We start from the raw sequence: 16967 nt of genomic DNA, 5'->3' as shown, positions 1-16967 counted from the left end.
AAACCAAACTTCTGATTTTATATAGAAAGTATATGTGTGTTTATGTATGTATTGGGGTGGGGAGGGTGAGGAGGTCTTCATTCTCCTTTAAGGAACAAAATGGTTAATTAGTGCTTCCTTAGAACACTCCCCCACACTTCATCGATGTTTTTTTTTTTTTTTGGTGGTGGTGGGAGGAATAGAAAGGTGACAGTACCATTTAATATGCCTGATAAATGCCTCTCTCTCAGGGGGAAAATATGGATGCCCATGAGTATAGTATTGGGCTTCCCAGGCGGTACTAGTGCTAAAGAACCTGCCTGCCAATGCAGGAGACATAAGCGATGTGGGTTTGATCCCTGGGTTGGGAAGATCCCCTGGAGAAGGAAATGGCAACCCACTCCAGTATTCTTGCCTGGAGAATCCCATGGACAGAGGAGCCTAGCAGGCTGCAGTCCATGGGGTTGCAAAGAGTCAGACATGACAGAAGCAACACAGCATGCACAAATATAGTCTTTAATGGTTCCCTCTGGCCAGGAGGACTTTTAGCAGTACTTCAGGGATCCTAGTGTTGACCAGAATAGAGGGAGTAGGTATCCATCAACATCCAGGGGAACTGAGACGCTCTGTTGTCAAGATCCTCATCATGCAGAATTGCTATGAAGGCTAAAAGAGAGACAGCTACAAATGGTAAATAGTATTTCCACCAAGCTGATTTCACTTGAGATCCTGGGTGATATTAGGACACGCATGTGTCTCCTATTCCTGCTACTCACTAGAGATTTTCTTCTGGTGAGATTTCCTGTAGCTGGGTATATTTGAGATGTCAACCTCAACCTCAGTTCAGGACTCTGAAGGAATTAGTCCTGCTCACAGCGCTGCCACAAGGCTGGACCTGGGTGGCTGACTGTGCCCACTGATGGCTCTGGAGTGGACACAGTCTATAGGCTGTGAAGTCAATTGTGACCTGGTAGAAAAGGTGAGCTGGGCCATTGAGATTCCTGTCTGGTAATGTGCACCTGAGGGAGTAAGAAACCGGGTGGCCTGATAGCAGAGACCTATGGAGCATGGCTGGTCTTAGAGCTGCCTTGCTTCCAGAATCACCTTCTCTTCCATAAAGCCTGGCTCTTCAAAGGTTCTTGTGGACCCCATAAATATCTCTTCCAATAGTAAGAAAATAAGCACCTCCTTTTGAGTCAGCATGAGTGGGTTTCTGTTTCCCTCAACAAAAACAGCCTTCACTGAAAACACAGCACTCACCCTTGGGAAGAACATGCAGATGGAGCTATGTCTAAACATTCTGAGCATTTCCAGAGGCACTGTTTCAACAGTTAATTACACATACGCAAACACTGCTGGGTCCCCACTCAGCCCTCCCTGGCTCTCCTCTACTATAGAAACCGCAAACCTTCCTCTCTCCCCCAGCCTCCTCTGTAGCTAGGGGAGGTCGGGTACCACAGTTTGGGACAACGAGAAGCAAGTGCACGTCTACTGGGACAGATGGGCTGCTCCCCTTCTTCCTACCTTTTATGAAAATGTTACGCTTGAACCTGCATTACCATCTTGCAACCACGAAGGGAAAAAAGCAGCAGAGATGCCCCCCTGGCACATGGAGGTGCCACACCAACATGAACAGCCACCAAATTCCAGCCTTCTTGTTATGTGAGAAAATATACCCATAAACTACTAAGAGTTTTCTATCACTTAGAAACAGTATCTTTTCTAAATGATATACCTTGAAGTAGAACTTGATGTTGTTTCCTGTATTATAAGAAAAATGATATTTTAAACCAAAGATATGACAACTTGTTTTTCAGTTAACTTTTAAACATCCACTGAATGATACTAGCTTTCCAGGCAATTAGAATCTAAGAGGGGATAAAATATGTATGTAAATCAACATGCTATAAGCAGAAAGTGAAAACACTCTCCAGGTACCTGGAGTAGGGGGAGACATGACTTCCTGTTGGGGGAGGGGAAAGCAGAAGAAGTATTTACATTAAATCCTAGAGATAAAAAAGAGCTTGGATGTTTGGAGATGAGGGGGAAGGGCATTCTAGGTGGAAAAAAATAGTTTGAGCAAATATGGAAAACTAAAGATCATATACCAAAAATAAGTTCATTCTGGCTAGTGTAGGGGGCCAAATCAGATTTTTGAAGTTGGACTAAATTATAACAAGTCCTTATAATTTGTTATAATAAATTATAACAATGCCAAGTGAAGGAGTGTGCACTTTATTCTCTGAGCCTTGGAGTGTTGTTGAAGGTTTCTGAGCAAACAGGTGTCAGAGTAGTTGTTTAGGAAAACTGCTCTGATGGCAGTACGTGGGCTGGACTGAGGAGGCAAGGAATGCCACCAGGCTGTGCAGCCATCTGGGCAGGAGGCGATGAAGAAGGAAAGAGGACAGCTGAAGTGAAAATGGAGTGGAGAAAAGAAACAGACATGAGAGATAATGCAGAAGTACATGCGACATGAGTTGGCTACTGCCTGGATACGGGGTGAGAGTCATGGAGGGATAATGTAGAAAACATGTTCTTGTACAAAAGAGAAATAAAAACCTCATGTGGTACCTCTGGAGCTGAAGACAGGAATGGTTTTATGTAGATGTTGGAGTCATGCACCTTCAGGTCATGGTCCCCAAGTCCCCTGGTCACTCCAATAGTTGCCATTACACGGGCCTAGGAGTATAAGCAGAGGGTCATCAGAAACACTCCCACAATCAGAGAAAGCATCCCCACCAGTGCAGGTGCCATGGGCTGTGAGAGCAGCAGTCATTTTCCAATCCCCACTGCCCCTGGCTGTTAAGTTCTGTGCGTAGTTGTTTTCGAGGAAGAGCCCACCAAGGTTACCTATATACTTGAGGAGTGGCTTTTCTACCAATTACCTGCATTTGAATGGGCAGCTGCTGTCTTCACAGAGACTGGAGGGAATGATGTCCAATAAACTCAATACAATACCTCTGTGATGTCTACAGCTACTGAAATCAATTCAAACCAAATCCAACAGGATCCGTCATCCATACATCCCCCATCCGTTCATCTGTCCACCCATCCACCCATCCATCCATCCATCTGCTATACACCCATTCTTCAAGTATTTACTGAATACCAGCTATGTCTCTAGTTCTGTGATAAAAGATATAAAAATGTCAGAGGCAGATCCTGCCATTCCACAGCTCATATATTTTACTTTATGGCTGGAGAAAATGTACCATTAGAAATGTACCATTAGATTATAACTTGTCCTGCTAATATCCTCACACAACTCCCTCTAGGTAGAAAGGAACAAGATGCCACTTGGCTGTAACTCCACAGAGACCTCATGGCTGAGACCAGCCATCTGTAGCATTCTCTGCATGGAAGTAATACTATTGTACTAATGCCTATACTGTCAGCCTAATGATCTCCTGGGAGACCACAGATATGAGTCACCCAAACATTTATTGAGCACCTACTATGTGCAGATACCATCCTGTGGGGGACACATGTCTATGGTCTTGTACCTACTATAAAGGAACCTGGTAAGGGAAAGACTAAGAGGTACATGTCTGACTAACAATATATAGAATACGGCCGAGTGCTGAAAGACAAATAAACAATGGATTATGTGAGTTCAGGGGAGGTAATTCTTCTGAGAAGGTTCCCTGGAGGAGGTGGGGCACTACATTTTTCTGCAGAAGGATGTCCAGCTCAGGTGAACACAGAGGAACGGAGCTCTAACATATGGCTCATCAACACTATACCTGGTGTCACTACAGACCTATATTTGAATCCTTGCTCTGATGCTCTGGTAATAAGAGTAACATAGAAATGCTATGCCTCAACAGTATGTGAACCATGGACTTCCAGATGTTCAAGCTGGATTTAGAAAAGGCGTAGGAACCAGGGATCAAATTGCCAACATCCGTTGGATCATCGAAAAAGCAAGTGAGTTCTTGATGTTCAAGAAAGCAAGATGTTCAAGAAAAACATCTATTTCTGGTTTATTGACTATGCCAAAGCCTAGGACTATGTGGATCACAACAAACTGTGGAAAATTCTTAAAGAGATGGGAATACCAGACCACCTGACCTGCCTCTTGAGAAGTCTGTATGCAGGTCAGGAAGCAACAGTTAGAAATGGACATGGAACAACAGACTGGTTCCAAATAGGAAAAGGACTATGAAGGCTGTATATTGTCACCCTGCTTATTTAACTTCTATGCAGAGTACATCATGAGAAATGCTGGGCTGGAGGAAGCACAAGCTGGAATCAAGATTGCCAGAAGAAATATCAATAACCTCAGATATGCAGATGACCACCCTTATAGCAGAAAGTAAAGAAGAACTAAAAAGCCTCAATGAAAGTGGAAGACGAGAGTGAAAAAGTTGGCTTCAAGCTCAACATTCAGAAAACTAAGATCTTGGCATCTGGTCCCATCACTTCATGGCAAATGGGGAAACAATGGAAACAGAGACTTTATTTTTAGAGGCTTCAAAATCAATGCAGATGGTGACTGCAGCCATGAAATTAAATGATGCTTGCTCCTTGGAAGAAAAGTTATGACCAACCTAGACAGTAATATTAAAAAGCAGAGACATTACTTCGCCAACAAAGGTCCGTCTAATAAAGGATATGGTTTTTCCAGTAGTCATGTATGGATATGAGAGTTGGTCTATAAAGAAAGCTGAGTGCCGAAGAATTGATGCTTTTGAAATTGTGGTGTTGGAGAAGACTCTTGAGAGTCCCTTGGACTGCAAGGAGATCCAACCAGTCCATCCTGAAGGAGACCAGTCCTGAATATTCATTGGAAGGAGTGATGCTGAAGCTGAAGCTCCAATACTCTGGCCACCTGATACGAAGAACTGACTCACCTGAAAAGACCCTGATGCTGGGAAACATTGAAGGCGGGAGGAGAAGGGCACGACAGAGGATGAGATGGTTGGATGGCGTCACCAACTCAATGGACATGAGTTTGAGTAAATTCCGGGAGTTGGTGACAGACAGGGAGGCCTGGCGTGCTGCAGTCCATGGGGTCGAAAAGAGTTGGACACAACTGAGCAACTGAACTGAACTGAGAAAAACTAAGAGATGACACTCTAACACATTACCATGGTCTTCATCCTACTTTCCCTCAAAAGGCTGTGAATTTGAAACTGGATTTACATCCGAAGGTGGGCAGGATTACATTTAAGTGGAAATGAAACCATAACGCACTTTTACAAGGCTAGACTCAAAGCGGGTAAAATGCAGACAGAGGATGTGAGCCTGGGGGCCTCTGGCCAGCGCTGCTCTGTTGGGAGCTCCCTTTAAGCTGACACACATTCACCTCTAAGTATGGAAATTCTGAGTCCCTATGCCCCCTCCACTTTCCTCCCTGCTGGAGTACATTCTCAGGTTGGACAAAGCACAGATGGGCATTTTAGTCCAAAGAAATTTGACATTTCTGCTAGTTTACAAGTCCCACACAGGTCCTTCAAAGCAGTGGCAGAAATCAAATGAAATTTAACAGCAGTGAAAGTATTCTGAAACTTCTGGGGACACGTGTACAGAAAAGAAAGAGAAAACCCTGTGAAGGATCTAGACAGAACTGATGTGTTGCATTCTAAAGCTTCTCAAGAGACCGTGGACTCCTGGGACAGAGGGGTCATGCTACTTTGGTACAGGGATGCCTGGAGCCAATTGGAGCCATAGTGGCTTTTAAACAGGTCAAGAGGTACAGTGGCTGAATTCACCAGCTACATATCACAGAACTGTCAAGCCCTAATTTACTGGAATGCTGGAGGAACATGATATCCTGGTGAATTGCACTTTTTGCTGAACTGGGAAAAACCTTGCTCCTTTAAATCCTACTGCTAATCATCAGTAGAAGAACACATTTGTCCATTTTTCTGCTGTAGCAAGGAGAGTATAGTCAACAAAGTTCCACATAGTCAAAGCTACAGTTTTTCCAATAGTCACATATGGATGTGAGAGTTGGACCATAAAGAAGACTGAGTGCCGAAGAATTGATGCTTTTGAACTGCAGTGTTGGAGAAGACTCCTGAGAGTCCCTTGGACTGCAAGGGGATCAAACCAGTCAATCCTAAAGGCAATCAATCCTGAATATTCATTGGAAAGACTGATGATGAAGCTGAAGCTCCAATACTTTGGCCACCTGAATCAAAGAGCTGACTCACTAGAAAAAGCCCTGATCCTGGGAAAGACTGAAGGCAGGAGGAGAAGGGGATGACAGAGGATGGGATGGATGGATGGCATCATTGACTCAATGGACATGAGTTTGAGCAGGTTCCGGGAGATGGTGAAGGATAGAGAAGCCTGGCGTCCACGGCTTCACAAAGAGTTGGACACGACTGAGTGACTGAACAATAAAGGAGAGTATAGGGGCTTCCCTGGTGGCTCAGATAGTAAAGAATCTGCTGCAATGCAGGAGACCTGGGTTTGTTTCCTGGGTCAGGAAGACCCCTTGAAGAAGGGAGTGGCAACCCACTCCAGTATTCTTGCCCAGAAAATTCCATGGACAGAGGAGCCTGGAAGGCTACAGTCCATGGGATCGTAAAGAGTCGAACATGACTGAGTGACTAACACTTTCACTTTCTTTCAAGAAGAGTATACTGAACAGCTTATTAAATATGTATTTACTGATGGCCTGCCATGAGTCAAGTACCAGGCTAGACGGGTCCTAAGGATATGAAGGCAACAGGATGTGGTGCTGAGCTTACTGGAACTCACTGGGGAGCAGCAGGGTAATACTGAGAATCTCAGCACCATGAAGCCCAGGAACTGTAGGTGCAGATCACTGGGCTGAGTGATTCTCATTGATGGTGTCCACTATACACAGAACATGAAACCCTACGAGAAACCGAGCCCTTCCCTGTCCTGACTCTCAACCAGGATGGCAAGGCAGACGGTGTCCATCTCCAGGAAAGGGGGAAGTTGGTTTGAAAAATGATGAATTTATTGATCAAATATTCATGTGTCATTGCCCTCTGTGAAATTCCTCTCTCCTTCGAGCAAAATTACTGCTGGGCTACACTGAAGCCAAAACCTACTCCTGTGTGCACTTTCATACCACACACACACACACACACACACACACACACACTCGCTCAAACTCTGTCCACAAAGGCATCCTTCAGTTTTCTTCTGAGTCACTTGTTCTGATAAAAGCTATCACATGTTGAAAAAAATTTCAGTTGAATGTTCTTCTTAATGTGACCACATTTTTCACTTCTAACTGGAACTCTCAGCGCTTAGTTGAAATGTATTCATGTTCCGAGGAAGAATGCAATGATTCAGAAGCTGTTTGTTCTTCCTAGGAAATGACTTCAAAGCTTTCTCATCTCCACTCCTGCACCCCTCTCCAGTCTCTGCTCAGAGACCACTTGAAGATCGACAGCCTTCCTTCGGCCCAACAATGTTAGAGTCTGACAGGGGCCCTTGGACCTGGTGATGAATGGTCTTTGCTATCTCAGCCTGGGATCTGATCCGTGTGATCCTATAGTTTATTGAGGTGAAACTCTGGATCCCCTTCTCATGGGGCAAGTGGAGAAGCTGGCATGTACAGTCTGAGCATCCATGGTGGAATGCAAGAGCACCAGAAGGAAGTGGAGGGCCACAGCTCCACGGCTCGTACCAGTCAGTCACGGGACTGCCTGAGCGGTTTTAACCTTGCAGTCCCTGCTGCCTCATCTCCCAGATGGATGTAAGACAGCCAGCTCTGCCTGCCTCGTGGCTTGTTGTCAGTACACAGTGAGATGATGTATGTGAAAGTGGTTGTGTTTAAACACTGCAAAAAGTTATGCAAATGGATCGAGAAGGGGGATGTCATTTTCACAAAACTGACTTGAGTCCCCTGTGCTCACCACTTCCCTTCCCCAGCCCTGCCACTCCCTGGACCCTTAAGGCAGGAGACCTGAAGGAAGGTGGAGGTGATATTCTCTCAAGCTGTCAAGACTACAAAATCACAAGCTGCCAAGTGGAACACGCAGATTGCCATGGGCTCCGTTGAGAGAGAGCCTGGTTCTCTCAATCCAGGGAGGGCACGTGCCTACCTTCTTGCCTTCTCCATATATAAGGGGAAACTTCAAGTCATCATCCTCAATGGTTTTGTATGCCCTGTAGGAGGATAAACAACATTAAAAAAACAGGTTTGCACTCAATTAGTGACCCACTGCCCTGACACAGGATGCCAGGCAGTTTATTTTCCCTGAGCCTCCGTCCGCTCACCACACTGCCTATCTCTTTCTGTACAAAGAGTCAGTCTCCCTACAGAATTGTGTGCATGTGTGTATGTATTTCAACGAACCAGAAAATACCAAGTCTTTATGTGCCTGAAGAGAGAGAAAATGAACTGGCCTACTCACAAGCAGTGAGAAGGGGCAACAGGCTTCTGTCCTCAGCATTTAGTGTCCCTGCAGTACTGAACGGCCCCAGCCGTGGTGGCGGGGTTCTCATTAAGCTGAAACCGTGAGAGGGAGTGGTGCTCAGAGATGGAGGTGTGGGGGACGGGTGGTGGAACTGCTCCAACAGCCAGCTCTCACCTTCAGGGGTTGTTTATGCCGAAGAGCCTGGTATTGGGATGGCTGGAGAAGGAATATTTAGAGCCCGTTTGACTTCAGTGTGATATTCAAGGTTGGCAAAAAAAAAATCCTTTGTTTCACGATGGCTATTAGATGGCCATTGGACACACAGAAAGAAAATCCTGTTTATGCTTCAGTGGTTTATGCCAGACAGGGCTGTTCAGATGCCACCACTCACGCAGCAGAGGCTGGCCAGGCCGTGGCGAGGAGTGAACAAAGGCCATGTTTTAACAGTTTTGCTCACAAGGAACTTAAAAAACAAACAACCAAACAGGTATCCAGTCACGAAGTTGTATACCGCTGGGCAAGTAGCTCCACCTTTTTGGATCTCTGGTATCTCAACTGCAAAATGACGATAACCACACAGGATGTAAACAGCCTAGCACAGAGCCTGATACTCAGTAAGTACTCAATAAGTAGGAGCTGTCACTAATATTTAGTAGATAATTAATATTTGGCATACAGTTCCCCTTTCTGCAAAATGGGGAAAGCATTGCCTATTCACTTCCTCAGAGAAGTATTAGGAAGACTGAGTAAAAGATGGGGTATTTTCTGCTAGGTTAGAAGCTAGAAGCAAGATGCTTTTCTAAACTAATGTCTCCTGAGTGCATGAAAAAAATTAATTTGTGACGTGCGTGAGTGTGCTAAGTTGCCTCAGTCGTGTCCAACTCTTTGTGACCCTATAGACTGTAGTCTGCCAGGCCTCTCTGTCCATGGGATTCTCCAGGCAAGAATACTGGAGTGGGGTGCCATGCCCTGCTTCAGGGGATCTTCCTGACCTAGGAATCGAATCTGTATCTCCTGTGGCTCCTGCACTGCAGGAAGATTCTTTACTGCTGAGTCACTTGGAAAGCTGAATAATTTGTGACATACCTCTTGATATATCTAGGCAGCTTGAGAGTGAATCTGACATCAAATTTATGGAGGTGCTTGATATACAAAAGAATGCAACTCAACTGAAAAAAGGCTCAACCCCAAAGCTAAAGCCAGCACATCTTGCTTATCTGCAAGTTATTTGGTTAAGTTCTTTCCCATGGGGGTAGAGAAACAGTGAAGTTCCGGCACCGGATGTGCCTGGGCTTCAGTCTAGCACTGCTTTCTGCCCAGCCCTGGGCGAGTGGGTAAGTCTCTCTCTGAACCTTAGTTTCTTCATTAATCAGGGAAGCCAAAAAGTGGGGCTTACTTGTGAACGTGCGGTAAGGATTAAAATGGGCCGATGAATGTGACGAGCTTGGAAGTATTCGGCACAGTGCCCGGCACATGCTGAGAGCTCAATAAAAGCTGGTTGCTGCTTCTGCAGTCAAGTGAGCCCAGAGGTCTGCCATGAATTGAGTTTTCAAAAAAGGAACCATACTATTTCCTTCCCCCAAATCTACCAAATTAACACAAAGTGGAAATAGCTACTTTGATATTTCTATACTCACACATATGATTTAAGACACTGTGGTGTATGAGTCCCTTGGGGAACAAATACAGCTGTTATTAGACTACAGTCAGCTTGGGGATCCAATGAGTTTGTAGACCCATGGTTCTCCATCTTGGCTGCAGCAGGAATCTCCTGAGAAGGTTTTGAAAAGCCTGGTGCTCAGGTCAGAGGAATGAAGTCTGAACCTCTGCGGATCAGACCTAGGTACCAGGAATTTTTTAATAAGCTGCCCTGGTGATGCCAATGTGCAGTCATGGTGGAGAACCACTATTGGAAACCCAGGTTATTAGCTAACATTCAAAATCAGTTGAGCAAATGACTATATGGCTCAAGGAAAAGGGAGGTAATGACTTGAGAAAGGCTGTGAAGTGGGCATAAGTGGGACTTGGGGACCACATGAAAAGTAAAAAAACACGTTCAGACAGAGATGATGCAGTGGGGGCAGTCTCAGGGAGGGGCTGGGGCCTGGAGATCCAAGCACAGGAGTCTGGAACTACAGACGAGGCAGAGGGCGGCAGCTCTAGAATCAATGACTGGAGGTTACTTAGAGCTCAGTGGAGACAGGCTGAGAATGCTCTTAACAAGCTTGAAAAGGCAGCAAGAAAACTGTCCTTTGACTGCATTGCAAGCCCAGGTAATGGAATTCTCCCAGGGCAGAGAATTCCAGGACAGTGAAACCTGTTTCAGCACCACTCTCAAAGGCAAAAACTTGTCCTGGGGTTCTTACCCACAGGAGCAAGTCCACCCAAGTTCTAATCTTATGGTTTAGCCTCTGCTTCTTTGTCTTTGTTTTCTGTTCCTTTTAATTTTTTAAAAAACAATTTTAAATTTAAAAACACATGTATACCTGTGGCGGATTCATTTTGATATTTGGCAAAACTAATACAATTATGTAAAGTTTAAAAATAAAATAAAATTAATTAAAAAATAAATAAAAAAAATAAAAATTGAGTAAAGTTGCTTTACAATGTTGTGTTAGTTTCTGCTGTACAGCAAAGTGAATCAGTTATATGTATACATATATCCCCTCTTGCTTGAATCTCCTTCCCATTTAGGTCATCAGCAGGCTTTGAGTAGTTTCCTGTGCTATACACTAGGTTCTCATTAGGAATCTATCTTATGTGTGTGTCCAACTGTTTGCGACCCCATGGCCTGCAGCCCTCAGGCTCCTCTGTCCATGGAATTCTCCAGGCAAGAATACTAGAGTGGATTGCCATTCCCTTCTCCAGGGGGTCTTCCCAATCCAGGGACTGAACCCATGTCTCCTGCATTTCAGGCAGATTCTTTACCATCTGAGCCACCAGGGAAGCCCACGGTACAGACTAGAAGGCCACTGGGTTGGCTAAACCTCAAATGCGGGAACCTCTCCTGCTGTACCCTCATGCTGGTCCTGGCCTCTGCCATCAAGTGGGCTGCTGTGGACAGTCTTTGTCTAAGGAGATTTACAGGACCAACTCTGCAGTGCCACTGGATAACAGCCCTGGGAAATTCTTTCCTAAATTGGCCTAGTCACCCATTGGTGTGTTGGTCTGTCTTCTGGAAAAACATGAAAGGAGTCTAATCTCTATTCTACTTAAGAGATCTGCAAATATTTGAAGAGAGCTATCTCAAAGTTTCCTTTCTCCTCGTATCACCAACTGTCCATCCCCAGGACCTGAGACACCATCTCTGACCACTCAAGTTACCATCCATTCAACCAACATTTATTAACTGAGCACTGAATCCAGGGCTTCCCAGATGCTGCAATGGTAAAGAATCCACCTACCAATGCAGGAGACGCAAGAGACATGGGTTCAATCCCTGGGTCTGGAAGATCCCTTGGAGGAGGAAATGACAACCCAGTCCAGTATTCTTGAGTGAAAAAATCTGATGGACAAAGGAGCCTGGTGGGCTACAGTTCATGGGGTTGCAAAGAGTCAACAGGACTAAGCACTGAATACTGTAGGATTTGTCATCTCCCTGTCATCGTCCTAAAAAAATGGCACTCAGAACTGAAAACACTTGAAATCTAGTCCACAAAGGAATGAAATGGTTACTTCTTTGATTTAGACCATGCACTCGTTTTATTTTTTGGCCACGTCACTCAGTATGCAGGATCTTAGTTCCCCGACCAGGGATTGAACCTGTGCCCCCAGAGCGGCCCAGTGGAAGCACTGAGTCTTAACCAATGGACCACCAGAGAAGTCCCTAGACCTTGCCCTTTTTAAAATTAGTGTGGCTTTTATTTGTACTATGTGTCTGTGTATACACGTCTGTGTGGCTTAGGGTCGTGTATTGAAACTGTGAGTAAAAACAAACAAACAAAACCCAACCCCAGTCAGTCCACAAGAAAAAAGACCCAAGAAGGGTTTTTGACTCATTGTCTTCCTTTAGTTTATACTTATACAATGAATATTTTATTCTGAATGGAAAACCCCATTGCCCTTATTAATTTTATCATGCTATTTTGGTCCACTGTTCCAATCCACTGAGAGATGTTTGAACACATATCCTTTTATCCCAAAAAATCAGCTCTCTTTCTATGCTTCCATGCTGTGTGAAGTAGCTTCAGTTGCGTCTGACTCTGTGCGATCTGATAAACTGTAGCCCCAGACTCCGCTGTCCATGGGATTCTCCAGGCAAGAATACTGGGGTGGGTTGCCATTCCCTTCTCCAGGGGATCTTCCCAACACAAGGGTAGAACCTGCATGTCTTATGTCTAGCTTGTATTGGCAGGTGGGTTCTTTTACCACTAGCACCACCTGGAAAGCCCCCTTCTATGCTATATCACATTAAAGCTGATAACCAGCTCTGCCATATTTATCTGGGTCACTGAAAAAAAAAAAAAAAGCTAAGCAGAATCAAGCCATTTAGAGACCTTCCTCCAGGTCAAGCTAACCAGACAAAGGATATCGACATTTCTTGAAGGCAAATGGATGAAAGTAAGTACAATCTGAAAAATCATGTTCTTGTCTGGTGGAAACACACAAAGACAGACTCAATAGTAGAGGGCAGATGAGAATATTCATGTTTAAATGAGTGGGTGGTGGGACTTCCCTTGTGATCCAGTGGCTCAGACTCCATGTTCCCAGTGCAGGGGGCTTGGGTTCAATCCCTGGTCAGGAAACTAGATCTCACAACAACAAAAAAATCCCCATGTTGCAACAAAGATGGAAGATCCCATGTGCCACAACTAAGACCCGGTGCAGCCAAATAAATAAATAAGTATTTTAAAAAGTGGTTTTAAAAAATTAGTGGGTGGTATGGCAGGGGGAGGCGGAAACACTGATCTACTGAGACAATGTCCTCATGAGTTTGGACTCTGGGTATAGCTCTCAGGACATCTATGAAACAGCTGAACTACTGTCCACACAGCATTTCTCCATCTTGTTCAAAGACTAAGAGAAGAAACCATCAAATTTCTTACAAAGTCAAAATACATCCATGTACACTATTGCCATGACCAGCCATCCAGGAAATGCCATCAAATGGTTGAAAACTGCTAACTGAGTTGACTTTCTAGTAAGTCCAGGTTGTTCCCCAGATCATACCACCTCCCCTAGATACCAACCCTTCAACCTGGTCTTACTGTTAAGCCAGAGAGAGGCACTGACTGCTCTCTCTCCAGCCCAACCCTTCCAGGTTCTCTCTCCACCTCTCCTCCTGCTAACATACACTTTCCTCTTTCCGCTTTCCCAAGGACTGCAGTTCAGGTTCACACAAAGCTTACTTGCCCCTTCCCCTGCTGTTATGCTCAGCAACTGTCTCTGTTTTGTTAGTACTTCTGGAGTCCTGACTTTACAACTTGTACCTACTTTCTGTTGACGTTCACTGCTCCTCATGAGCACCTGGACCACGTCAAGAGGATCCCTCTCCCCTGATGTTCATACCCTTTTGCACCCTAAGTCACCTCTGCTGACACTCCCTTGCTGCCACTCTCAAGCCAGGTGCCCCTCAATCCCCTTGGTCCCACCCTTCTAAGAACTCCCTTCTGACTACACTTGTTTCTGAATCCAGCTTCTACTTTCGGCAAATGTTTAAAATATCTTTCTTGCTAACAGTCTAGACTTCCTCACCTTGATCTCCTGCAGCCCGCCAGGCTCTTCTGTCCATGGGATTCTTTAGGCAAGAATACTGGAGTGCATTGCCATGCCCTCCTCCAAGGGATCGTCCCATTCAGGGATCCAACCCACATCTCTTACATCTCCTAACACTGACAAGCGGGTTCTTTACCACTAGCGCCATCTGGAAGCCCCTCTGATCCTCGAGTAATAAGGAAACACAGCAGGAGTTGAGCACTTTGTTTATTCATGTCACACCATCTTCTGCCTGCAACACTGCAGTTGCCTTGTTGGATTTCCCTGCAATAATCTAGGCAAGAGACGACGGTGCCATGGCTGCAGGGATGGCGGTGAAGGTGTTGAAAACTGTTCAGTTTTGTCCTTTACCTCTATTCTCAGAGCAACCAGAGTAATTATTTTGAAATGTCAGATAACGTCATTACCCTACTCAAACCCTCTGATGGCTTTCCTATCAAACTTGAAATAAAAGCCAAGTAATGAAACGACCTTCTTTAAAAATCACTCCCCACCCCCAAACTTACCATTTCCTTTCTCTTTCTTTTTCTCCAGGGATTTCCTGCCTCCTAACATTTTAAGTATTTTGCTTCTTTATCTTATTTTTCCTACTGCTCCCTGTGCACTTCCCTCCCCCACTTAAGTTCTATGAGGACGGAGATTTCTGTTTCTGGTACCTAAAAGACTGCTCAGTGTATAATAAATGCCCAACAGATGTTTGATGAAGTGAGCAAATCGATGAATACTACTTATTCCTGGCAGTGGCTTTCCTCTGTCCTCATGTATTTTCTTATTCTTTATGTATTCACAAAGCAAGGGCAGCCAGTCTTGTTTTCCGTGGCTTTCTGGGTCTCACTGGTGCCGGCTCCAGCCCATGCTCACTCACATGCACATCCTTTCTTGCTCTGGCCTTGCCTGGCTGTGTGTTGGCCCTTGGAGTCAGTATTTTAGACACATGCTCTGAACGTGGGAACTCCAGAGATCACATTCTCTGAACATTTGAACTCGAAAGATTCCCCCAGGCAGCCACATTCATGCCTTTTCACCCTTCCGATGAGCAGCAATTCTAGGACTCATCCTGCATGAACATCTCATGTCTCTATACCTGTTCTGTAATTTTTAGCAGAAAGACCTCTGCTTGTATTTTCAGACTGGCTAAGAGGCCTGTAAGCCAGTCTTCCACAACCATTTCTCTTTTTATCCACAGTCATCATGCCTCAGCTTAAAATTCTCCCGTGGCTTTCTATTATTTTGAAACATAACGTGGCGATGAGGCAGGCCCTCGGTGGTCTGATCTCTGACACTGCTCTGACATCTTCTACGCTCTGCCAGGAGCTCGGAACACTAGCTTACTTGCTGTTTCTTTAATAGCAAGAAGCCTCGTTCTTTCCCCTTCCTGGGCCATTCTTCCTCCAGATCCTCCCAGAGCCAGCCCCCGTGCAGCCCTCAGGGTGCCTTGTCCGGTCACTCATCTGTAAGTGTGATGTCCACACCCCTCACACCCATCCCCCACCTCAGCCCCCCTACCCCCTCCCCGTCCCTGATGTACCGCTTCCTGGCGCTTACACAGCACAATCTGAAACTACCTTATTTATTAATTTGCTTGTCTATCTTCTGCCTCCCCCTCTAGAACATGAGCTTTATGACACCAGGGACTTTGTTTTATTCACTGTAATATCCTCATCTCAACAACAGTGAAGGCACAATTGTGGATGTAAAGTAGATACTAGTGACACAGCTGAATACATGAATGAAGGCTGCCACCCTCTCCTTAGCACACGAGCTTCCCTCCAAAGATAAGCTATAGACTTGGCTTCCCCATTTAACTTTCCTGAACAGTAAGCTCTTCTGGGGCTGAACTTCAGGGCTGAGTTCTATCAGTGATGCCTTGGATTTTCGTTCACCCCATTACATTAAAATTTTAGGTTCCCTTTTTTTTTTTTTTGCTGTGCTGGCTTTTTGTTGCTTCCGTGTGCGGGCTTTCTCTAGTTGTGGCAAGTGGGGGCTACTCTCTAGTTGCGGTGTGCGGGTTTCTCACTGCGGTGGCTTCTCTCGTTGCAGGACACGGGCTCTAGAGCATGTGGGCTTCAGTAGCTGCAGCGCATGGGCTCAGTAGTTGTGGTACATGGGCTTAGTTGCCCTGTGGCATGTGGGATCTTTCTGGAGCAGGGATCGAACCCATGTCCCCTTTTATCACAGATATATATCAATAGATAGTCAGAAAATTATTTTAAAAAATGGCATTTATGATCCCCTTGCTTGTCACTTTCTCCTGATAATTCCTAACCTCCAGAGCAGTAGCGTTTGTTACAGTGCTTCTCCAGGGTGTATGGTGTTACCTAGACAATTTTCTTCTTCCTTATTCGCTCAGGCTAAATCTACTGGTGAATGCAAGTCCCTCACTGTAGAAAGTTCTTCCTTATCTTTGCTGGATTCCTCTATTCCCAGCCAGAGCCCCCGCCTCTGACTTCGTAACCCACAGGCCAGGAACCTGAAGTTTATGCTTTGGCACCATCCACACACATCACTTCCCACGAAATCTCTTCTCTCCTAAGTCATGACTTTTAACTAGAAAGAAGGATAGAAAAACCACTTGTTGCCCTAAGTCTTCATTTCCTTCATGGGACTTCAAAGTTATTGAAGAAGAATGTGACCCTTTCTTTGGGTTGTGACAGATCCTCTTCCTTCGGGGATGGCCTCATCTCCACCATGCACTCTGTGGCTCCAGTGACACACATCAGTGAGTCACATTCTTCCACTCCCTAACCTCTGGACACGGCCTTGGACGCCTCTCCTCCCCTGGGACTCTCTCTTCCTGGATTCTCCTCGCTTGGCAGAGCCCGCTGTGGGCGTAGAGTCAGAGGTTCTGAAGTCACCGCTGAGTCCTCACGTGGACTTGCAGTGTGAACGAGGGAAAGCCCCGCAATCTCACTGCGTGTGCTTCCT

At 45.3% G+C, this 16967-nt stretch overlaps 1 protein-coding gene across 4 annotated transcripts in view; it reads right to left on the bottom strand.

Annotated features, from left to right (window-relative positions):
- PPM1H (protein phosphatase, Mg2+/Mn2+ dependent 1H) overlaps window positions 1-16967 on the bottom strand; it is a 307659-nt gene that overhangs the window by 46429 nt on the left and 244263 nt on the right. For 3 of the 4 annotated variants that reach the window (XR_009494420.1, XM_059886719.1, NM_001193049.1), the window contains 2 exons: window positions 8013-8076; window positions 2551-2658 (listed from right to left, as the gene is read on the bottom strand). Coding sequence is in view for 3 of the 4 variants with exons in the window: in XM_059886719.1 (XP_059742702.1) it covers window positions 2551-2658; window positions 8013-8076 (172 nt within the window). In the remaining variant the exon portion in view is untranslated. Of the gene's footprint in view, window positions 1-476; window positions 646-2550; window positions 2659-8012; window positions 8077-16967 lie in introns of those variants that run through there. The other variant, XM_059886720.1, reaches the window with a different exon arrangement.

Source organism: Bos taurus, chromosome 5 (genome assembly GCF_002263795.3).
Source record: "Bos taurus isolate L1 Dominette 01449 registration number 42190680 breed Hereford chromosome 5, ARS-UCD2.0, whole genome shotgun sequence".
Taxonomy (NCBI): Eukaryota; Metazoa; Chordata; class Mammalia; order Artiodactyla; family Bovidae; genus Bos; species Bos taurus.
The sequence above is the reverse complement of the archived record's forward strand: the minus strand, read 5'-3'. Positions and strand labels throughout refer to the sequence as shown.